This window comes from Mycetomoellerius zeteki, unplaced genomic scaffold (assembly GCF_001594055.1).
Source record: "Mycetomoellerius zeteki isolate Tzet28-1 unplaced genomic scaffold, Tzet1.0 scaffold31, whole genome shotgun sequence".
In the NCBI taxonomy this organism is placed as follows: domain Eukaryota; kingdom Metazoa; phylum Arthropoda; class Insecta; order Hymenoptera; family Formicidae; genus Mycetomoellerius; species Mycetomoellerius zeteki.
The window spans coordinates 2,365,773-2,376,461 of record NW_017257294.1 but is presented as its reverse complement, the minus strand read 5'-3'; the positions used below and the strand labels follow the sequence as shown (position 1 = coordinate 2,376,461).

Sequence of the window (10,689 nt, the reverse complement as noted above, 5' to 3'; positions counted from 1 at the left end):
GAAGACCCTAGTCGATAGCGAGCGACGTCGCCGCTTCATTCGTTCCGAGGAGCCGGCGTGACAGGGAGGAAGAAAGAAAGAGAGAGAAAGAGAGGAAGGGCGAGGGAGAAAGGGGAAAAGATAAAGAAAGAAAGAGAGAGAAAGAGAAAAAGGGGTTAGAGTAGCGAAGTGAAGCATGCACACACAGTCAAGTTCAACGACCCGCTCGGATTAGCTCGCGCGAACGAGCGGAAGGCCGGCTCAAGGACGGTGTTCAGGAGGAGTCCGACGGAAAGGGAGACGCACGGGAGGAAAGAGAGCATGAATAGCGCGAAATATATATATCTACAATTATACATATATATAAACATCTATATATGTACGTACGAGGAAACGCGTTTATGAGTGAACGTGAATACGCGGAAGCAAAGCGAATGGCCGAAACTACGAGCGGCGTCCACCGGTCGGTTACGGCGATCCATCGCTTGGGTGAGAACGATTTTGAGGCGCCGGCAACCGATAGTTGGTGATGGGGGGTTTAGGCGAGGATGCCTTCTCCCTGTCTTCTCTGTCGTCATCATCACCGTCGTCGTCGTCACCGCTACACGCCGTCATCCCCTACGCCGTCGAGTCGTTGTACTGTTCCGTCCCAGGTCGTCCTGTCGTCTCCAGTGACCGCCATCGTCGTCGTCGTCGTCGTGGTCCCCGTAGTCCCACGGCACTACCGCAGGCAAGGAGCGAACCCGTTAACGGCAAGCAGAGGAAGATCCTCACCGGTGCGAGAAACTTCCTGCTCTTCGGCGTCGGATGCGTCGGTGGTAGCGACGTCAGCGTCGTCGTCGACGGGGAACCTAACGATACCCCAGGAGGAAGAAAGCCGGAGCCTCTTCGCGCATCAGGTAGGACACTCGGGGTACCGGTATCGGATCAAGAACAGGAGGAAAGAAGGGAGCACCGAAGCAAGAGGAGGAGGAGACGGAGGTGGTGGGGACGAACGAGGTGACTCGCCGTCGAGATGCACCAGGTGCCCTACGGACACAGCGATACCTCAAGCGAAGGGCGAAACGACAGGATCTTCTGGGAGCAGAAGCAGCAGCAGCAGCCCGAGTGCACCAGGCGAGTGCTGCAACAGCAGCAGCCTAGATCTCGCGGTCGTGCCCGTGCTCGTGCCCGCGCCCGCGCTCGCGCTCGCGCTCGTGCCCGTGTCCGCGCCCGCGCCCGTGTTCGCGCTCGCGTACGCGCGCGCGCTCGAACGCGCCGATTGTCGACGACGACGACGACGACGACGCGGCAGCGATTACGGCGGCACGACGCCGGGCCCGACGTGGATCGCGTGTCCTCCCTGCACTGTCTGGGCCCGGTGCGCACCGTCCACGCCGGTACCCCGCCGTCGCTGCCATCCAATTTGCTGCTAATAGGATTGGCGCTCTGTTGTCTCGCCCTACCGGCAGTACAGCCGCGTCTCAGCGGCCACCATCAGACGTGTCCGGGTTGCCCACATCAACAACAACAGCAGCAACATCACCATCATCATCACGTGCACCACGAGGGTCCACCGAGGGGCGGCCTGTTCAAAGACACCGCCGCGCCTAGTCCCGACGATCTTAGGCTGGAGGCGATCAAACATCAGATCTTGCAGAAACTTGGCTTGAGGACTCGCCCGGACGTTAACAGGACGTTGGCCACCGTGCCCCGACATTTGGCCCTGGAGACCCTTTATCGGGCGGAGGCGCAAACGCCGCCGCGCTACTCCGATCGGTCGAGGGTCGACTACGAGAGTGAATATTCGGGCGAGTTCCTCTACGGCGGTGACGAGTACTCGTATAGGAATCTCGATCAGGAGACCACTACCACCGAGGGTAACGCTAGGACCACCGCCAAATCCTATCAGGGCTACGATGATGTTCAAGAGGAGCTAGATGATTTCTACGCGAGAACTTCGGAGATTATCACTTTCGCCGAACCCGGTGAGTCCGCTAGTACTCACTCCAAAAATCTCTAACAATAAGTCTTGCTCGCACTTTGTTTCGATAAATTATATTAATTTCTCTTTTTCTTCTTCATTTTCATGCTTCGATAGTTTAAAAGATTGATTTCATAGTTATACGAGCGGTATCGAGAGATTCAGTAATCCGACGAAGTACATCAATAATAAGCATGACTGATATATAATTATGGCCAGTATTCAGTCGGATATTATATTTAAGACCATCTTAAGTACAGTCTTAAGATATCGTGAACCAATCACAGGACTGTATTAGCATCTTAAGACGTTACTTAAGACGATCTTAAAATAAAAATAGACTATGAATACCCTCCGCCATATGTCTATATAGTATATTCATTCTGACGTCTAATTTTCTCACTAAATACTTCGAAGGACGATTCAAATAGCGAAAGTCTAAAAGTTTCTTTCAAGACCATCTTAAGTAGTTGTCCTAAGTAAATGTCTTAAGATATTAAAATACGCGCGCGACTTTACTATTAATACAGTGATTAATTTATGACATCTTAAAACTGTACTTAAGGCGGTTTTATACGGTATTCCAGGAGGAAAGGTTAATGTTCTGAGAGATAATGATGTTCACATTCACATGATCATTTAAAAATGAATATGAATATCATTTTAAAACGACTGATACCTCTGTGAATATCTATCTTTCTTTCTGGAACATCCTGTATAAAAATGGATAAATATCGAACTCAAAATGTATAATTGTAAAAATACAAAATGTAAGAGGACCACGAAAAACTTAAGTAGTAAAACGTAAGCGAATTGGCCAATCACAGTAAAGACCGTAAAACCATAACGTAAGTAGTAGCAAATCCAACATGTTGATTTCCTTACTGCTTATGTCTAACTGCTCTTAAATTTTTCTGTGTATTGTGGCCCTAATGGGCTTTCTACAATAAGCCATTATCCAAGCTTTACGTCTTAGGCCATAAAAAATTAATCAATCATTGTCAGTTATTCTTTTTACATTCGACTGATTGATCAATTTTTTAAAACGGCTTAAGACTTAAAGCTTAGATAATATGACTCACTGTAAAAGACCCATAAAGCTTTCAAACGTGTGATAATCTGCACCATTTTAATACACATAGAGAGTTTTGTATTAGTAAGATTTATATATATATATGTGTGTATATCGATTATATATATAATTTAAAAGGCTGCTATAAGAATCGGAGATAATGGTCCGTATTTACACTTCACTTTTATTGATAAATGCACACATTTATTTCCGAGATTCTGTAGTATAAATGTTATAAATAATGTAAACGATATGCTAAATGCACATATTTATCGATAAAAGTGAGGTGTGTATACGGACCTAAGACTTTTTGAAATCGATATAATCTCACGGATTCGTACTTCGACGCAAGAAAATGATTTCTAGATACAATCGTGACAACAGGATATATATTATGGAATTGTTCAGAATAGTTTTCGATCGGAATTATATGCCGTTTTCCCTAAAACACACAATAAAAATCTAGTAAATGATTGAACAACTGCGATTGAAATCCATTCCAATTAATTCCATGATACGTGCCTAGAAGCGCAACAATTAACGCAAGGTACAGCATGGCAAATTGGATGTTAAAGCGATTTCTATCACCTCACGTTTCTACTTTCTCTGATGCATCCTCGATGCGGAACACAGGATATTTCGCGAGGAAAATTTCTAAGAGAAACGTCGCGATTATTCCTGCACAATGTCACAGCCGAGCTGCGATCGAACAATTGAGAACGATCTAGAGAACGCGAGTGTCCTTGCCGCACGAATGCGATTTTTAACGCGACCGATCTCACACGTGTATAAAGTTTACTTCCGAGAAAACATTTTTCTAAGCGCGAGGTGCCAGTGGCTTGAAGAGGATCCTTGAAAAAGTTGCAAAGATTTCTGCGAAGCGCGAAACGTCGACGTAAGCCGCAGCTGGGTCTTACAACTTTGTCAACTTCGCTCGATAAGCATCGCGGCATTCTCAATCAAAATATTCCGCCTACATATAAGAAAATTATTCTGCATCGGATAAAGGACGTTACCGCATCTATAGACGCGAGTATTCTATTGCACGTCATGTATGAATGCTGCAATTATTAATTATTCGCGATACGTCACGTAAAATCATTGAAACAATCAATAATCCAATGTCTCTTTCTGACATTTAATTTTATGATGCTTTTAAAGTAAACAGGTTCTGTATATAAATAACAATCAATATAATTATACCAATTTAAGTTGAAACAAGTTTCTTAGCCTCTTGAGTTGGTTCAAGTTGATTGGCCTCTTCAGTTCGCAATAATTACTCCAATTCACAATAATTCAGTACAATTTTTTCTGACTTGAGTTATTAAATAACACAAATCATTTTTCATTGATGTTAAAAAAATAAAGAATGATGAAGATTGAGAGTTATGACATCATTCAATTATGCAATGTGGGCGAGTATTATATTGAGGATATAAACCCAAAACTGGGCGAATTGCAAAAAATCGAAAGCCAACGGCAATTCGATGTGCTTTTTTCCTGTCGTTCGATATCACCGAAGTGAAACTACTGGATTAAGCCGAATTCGTTCGATGCCAAATTGCGCGAGGATAACTCATTGATTCCATGTCTGATTGAATGATCCAGTCACTCGATATAAAAGTTTTTCCTAAACTCTTTCTCGTACGTCTCGATACGTCGCGTCATAATAACGATTGCTTGACCGTACTAGTATAGATCGAAAAAACATAGCGACTACTCATTCCGTTTATCGATTACATCTAATGATCACCTGCCGAAATAATATTGCTTCTCGAGGGTCACATTGTTCACGATTGATACTCGGTCATCATTTTTCAGGGCTTTTATTATACCAAGATGTTATAGATAGTATGATTGTTTATAAGATTGTATATATATATTGATCAATGATGAACGTTTATCGCTTGCGAACTATACACGCATACGTATAATTTAGTCAGATTGTCTGTAAAGTATAAGCCTCGAGTCAATCGAAAAGTATTTTAGTATCTATAGAATAAGTTTTATTTTTTAAATATCCAGAATAATTCCTTGGAGAAACGTCGCGATTTTCAACGTTAATCTTTATAGAATTTAATTTCCTCTTCTTAAATCACGAATAAAGGGTTAATTTTCGATTTCAACATTTTGTGATATATTAAATTTAAACAATATTAATATATTAAAGATTTAGACGATGATAAATCATACCATAATACATCTGAGTATTCAAAATTGAAGTTTCACGTATAATATTACGCGGTGTTACTTTCATAATTTTATAATTTTGTTTCGTACTGAAAATGGCCTAAACGTTTGGATGGAAACGCATATTTTATTCATTATATTGTAATTATATTGATTTTACACGTGATTTTACAGTATCGGCTTAATCAACTTTTCGCTTGATATTAAATTTAATATAGATTTCAAGAATGTATGTTTTGTGTCTTTTATCGCGAGACTTGTGAAAATAGAGCGAACGATAGCCTGTGTATTAAATAACAAGTACGCGAATGGATTTGAAATAGCAAGTTGCAATAAGCTTGGTCTCCGATAACAGGACGACTTCCACGAAACGCCAAACAACACGTCGCATGTTCAACACACAGCGTGCCCGATGCACACAGATATAATGTAATAACTTGTGGTGTGTACGACGCGACTTCGGGGTTAATCTATCCGCGTGTATTGCATTACTTCTCCGGTAACGACACGTAGGGTACGTTTTATCGCTTTATCTGATATGACGTAATCCGTAATAAACATATTTATCCATTACACCTGTATAAATGATTCTAATTGATCTCTATGATTTTACGCAGCACTTTGTCCTTTCGGATGAGGATCACCGTGGAAATTGTATTGAAAAAAAAAAAAACAAGTTCACGATAATAAAAAAAAAGCTGACTCATCGCGAAATTTCGAGTGGCTCGTCATACTTGCAACTTCTACCATGATTCCATGAATTATTCACTATAACATCATTTTAGTTTCACTTCCTTGTAGTTTCGCCTAGTTCGGGGCTGAGTCGCGTCCGCGACGCGATTCGTGTACGTAATTGTGGGAAAATCGCGGTCAGATCTTTTTCCGGTTCCAGCAAACGTCGACGACATCGACGAATTTTGCAGGCGTGTGCGACAGATAGCGATGAGAAGGCGGGGAGGGGAGGGGAGGGGGGAAGGGGATGATTCCGGGGGGTTCGATCCACGCGGGTCGTGCCCGACGAAATTTTTGCGAGCTCGACGAAAGGCGGAATGCACCGGTCGCTCGTTGGCGACGCTTGACGAGCCGCTCGCACGCGTCCCCGCGGAGCCACACACCTGCAGCCACGTGGCCCGCCGCAGTCGGCGCGAGTGTTGCGACAACAGAGAAGCGGTCTATAGTTCACTCGGCAGTTCACAGTAACTCTAAGTTTAACAATAAGGGTAATAGAACCCCAAGGTAGAAACGGTAATGCTGCTCCGACTCTCGTTGCCGCGACGTTAGCCGGCGCTTGCACCTTCGCCACCGTTAAATTAACGAGCCCCCTCCTGCCCCCGCGAGAGTTTCGTGCCCCGTTTCGCTCTTTCAAAGCCGTGAAACCGTCGCGTGGCGTTCCAATCCCTCATTTGAATCATTGGTTTCTCGCTTGATAACAGCGATATCGATTCCGGAAAATCAATTCGCTAATAAAAACTTTGTATCGAAATGAGAATTCTAGAAAAAGAAATAATTAAAAATTAGAGTAGTCCAAAACTTTGAGAAGTTAAGAAATCTTGAGACTAGAAATATGCAAAATTCTGAAAATTTTTGAATAATTAAATTAGAATGGTTTAAAAATCTGAGTCAAATCAAAATCTTGAAAATCTTTAAATTCTTCAAAATAAAATTAGGCTTCACAAGACACCCTGCACACTGGTTTTATTTCTCTTGTGAGATATTTTACTTATATATATTAATTTTTAAAGAAGAAGTAGCTTTTTCCGTTCTGATTTACATAGATAGATTAAGGGAAGTATTGTATCAGCGAACTGATAACGTGTCGCGACAAAGCGGAATTTCGGTTTAATTGCAGTTTTCAGCGCAGTGTTACTCGGTTCGGACTCGTTCGCAATCGATTCGCGCGAGCCGTGACGGGGGAGTCGCGAACTTTTCTCGGCGCGATATCGATATCTCCGATCCTCGCGCGTTCCCGGCGAGAATTTCGAAGCGTGCGCCGCCAACGATCCCGTAACACGAAATCCGCCCGCCGGAATCCTCCGGTCATTCTCCGAACGATTTTTCCAAACACCTCGCGCGTCGAGGCATATCGTAATGCGCCATATGTGATACTTTAACGTTAATGTCGCTGTGTCACTATACATAGCCGATGAACACGTCATTCTTTTTGAAGAAACTAAAGAAACTATAAACGACCACCATTGCTCGGCCCGGCATCGACCGCGGGGTGGCCGGCGGACGCGCGGCACGCGGGGGTAGCAACGAGGGAAAGTTTGTGTTCCACATTTTTTTGTCTACGTGGAACACGCGAAAAAAAATGCCGCGGAACCCAAACAACGCGAGTTCCCACTCCTCGCGGCCGCTTGTAGTCGTACCGACGTGCCGCGGATACTTTTCTCTATACCTACCCGGTTTGAATCGATATACCCGACCGCGCACAACTCCAGCTGACGAACGATAATTACTCGTCGCGTCCGTCGCGAATTTTCCCAGCCGATGCATTCACCGTTCTCACCTCGTCTTCCAATTTGTCGTCGAGCCGCGATCGGTCACGCGACAGACATCGCGCGCGAGACAGAATTTCACTCCTCATCGCTCATTCTCGATCGTATTAATCGTGAGATCCCTAACGCAATTTATAGTATCAGCTAATTAAAGGAAAAATCGAAATTAATAAATCAGCGTAATTTACGACGTGTATTTTTATACACTTTATACCTTTGTGTAAATTAGTGTTTCCAGAGCATTCGATTATTCTTAACATTCCACTAGAATGAAAATACAGAGGGATAAGTAATGTAATATTTCCACATAATGTGATAAACAAGAATTTGTACGTGATATAGCAGTTAATAAGTTGCCTGGTTCAAACGCGTGACCCGCTTTCCAATATAAATCACTTCCTGTCGATTCATGATTCTTTTCTTACGAGTTTTAGCAATCATATACAACTGTGAAACTTAAATGTCTCTTAACTTTAACTCTTTCAGACCTGATTTTAATGTCCAAAAATGTTAAAAAATTTTTTTTTAATTCAATTCAAGAACACTTTAATAAGTGATTTATACTAAACAATTAATTTTTTCAAAATTTTGACTATTATTTTATATATTTTTGCAACGTATACGTTATTATGTATGTACATAATAACGTCTGATCTCAGATGATGTCAGTGAATTAAATAATTTCAGCGGATGATGTCTTCATATATAATGTATAATATTACAATATATACAGAGTCTGAAGGAGTTAAACATGTTACTTTTTAAATAATTTTTATTGAACATTAGAAAGAGAAAAAATTCTCAAGCTCAGGATTCTGTTAATTGGTCCAGGGACGAGCGATGTTTTCGACGGACACTAGAAAAATGATCTCGGCGGGAAAGTTTCACTCTTTTAGCACCACAGTAAAAAGATACATAACGCGCCGATATAGCCTGTTAACGAGTTTTCTAATAATAACCGCGTGAGAGTCATACTATCGTTGAAAATAATTTTATTAAGGTCCCGTCGCCCTTTCATTTGCCGAATTCCCATCGATTGAGCCAACTTTTTCTTTAAATTTCTCTGAGAGTTACAGTGTATGATTATGGAGTAAAATCCCTCCCTCTGGCCACGAAGGGATCAAACCGTTTGTCTCTTGATCGCGATCTAAATGACTTGTTCTGCGTTCTTATCTCTCTCCTAATTACATAAATAGTAAAAATGCTAAAAGAGTGAGAGGGGGGGGAGAACGTTCGAGTATAATTATTATTAACCTTTCAGTACCACATTATTGGAACAACACACTGGATATGACACACCCAACCAATTCGATTATTTATTGATTTTATAATTTTCATAAAAATAAACACACATATTATAAAAGTTTTTTTTAAATAAAATTAAGGAGTAAGATTCGAACCAAATGAATGTATTTTTATTAATATAAAAATTATAAGCAATGAAGAAAGTATTAGAAAAAAAAGCCGGATATGTCGTATCCAGAATGGCACCGAAGGGTTAATTAACTTATTTCATGAATGTTTATTATAAATTTATATATCTCACATTTGTTCCAAGTGCAATTATTTTAACAATAATTATGATTAATCAGAATTTCTTTTAAAGATATCAATAATTATTAAGTTTGATTATTTTTGAGATCATACTATAACATAATAATACGTAAATGTATTGAACATCCTATAGAAATTTCTCATCTATGATTAAATATTTCCGATGGTGGTTTTTTTTACCAACATGACGATCCCCTTTCTTATTCCATACATAACCGATCGAATAAAATGGTATAATTCATTGGGTGTAATCAAATTAATTCATTTTCCCGATCTGGTTATTCGGTTTTGCCGGGCCGATGTAAAGAGAAAGATAAAACAGAGAGGTAACGTTCTTTCACGATAATGCAATGGGAAATTGTACGAATGCAATCGACAGTAGGAAAACTCGTAATGGAGCTCGCCGAGCGACCGAAAGTTTCCACGGTGAAAGCTCCCAAAAAAAATCGTCAAAACTCGTTTCGATGGAAACCTTTCAGGCGTTATTGCAAACTACAGGGGGATGAATTCTGTGCGGTGAAAGCAGAATAAAAATTATTGTCTGGAAACTATCGATGTTGAAAGATAAATAACGAAACCGCACATTTTTTAGAATTGACTAGTTTCCTAGTCGTTAATCCTCAAGAATATTTTAGCACAAAATATTAATAAATTATTTGAATAAGACGGAATCTTGCAATACGATTTAAAAATCGAGACGAGATATACTTATTGTCGTAGCGAAAACAATTACACAAGCCGGATTGTTATTTAAAAATTCATTAGAGAGAGATAGAGAGGGCAAGAGAAGATATCCGGACCTTGTACTCTCGACAATCGATACAAAGTGTCGGCATATGGCCGTGTAAGTCTCTGATAGCGAGTAAGCGTATGAGGAGGTGTAAACTGTCAGCAATAGCGGCAACAGCAACAGCAACAATAATGGTGGCATCAATAGCAATACGAGCAAGCAGCCACGGGGCTTTACAACCCGTGAGTAACGTTCCTATGCAAAAACAACGTTTATATTCTCACCACCCTTCGGCGAACGGGCGGGCCATTCCAAAGCGCTTGGACCATAAGATATCATAAGAATTTATGCGTCTCACTCAACAACGCCACCAGCGTTACCATTTCGTCGACGTCGTTATCGTCGAGGATGCGAAATCCCGAAACGACGATAACGACGACGGTGACTACGATAGCGAGGAAGCAGAAGGGAAGGTCGATGAATAACGAGAGACGAAGAGAGTGCGAAGTTGCTGAAGAAGATTAGGCTGGGGAAGAATACCCCTGATGATAGTCTATTTTTATAGAAAGAAAAATATATTCTAGCGACAAATTCGTATTTAAAGATAGGTGATACTGATATATCCACGAGAAAATCCCTTATTCTCCATCGATCGAAACCGACCTAGCCACTGAACTTATTAGAGCTAGTTAGAGTTAATTAG

General features: G+C 41.4%; 1 protein-coding gene across 1 annotated transcript in view; it reads left to right on the top strand.

Moving 5' to 3' along the window:
• Positions 1-994: 994 nt before the first annotated feature.
• The window catches only part of Actbeta (inhibin subunit beta), a 33,840-nt gene continuing 24,145 nt past the window's right edge, over positions 995-10,689 (top strand). Inside the window, exon 1 of the mRNA XM_018451013.1 lies at positions 995-1,946. Coding sequence (XP_018306515.1) covers positions 995-1,946 — 952 coding nt within the window. The remainder of the gene's footprint in view (positions 1,947-10,689) is intronic.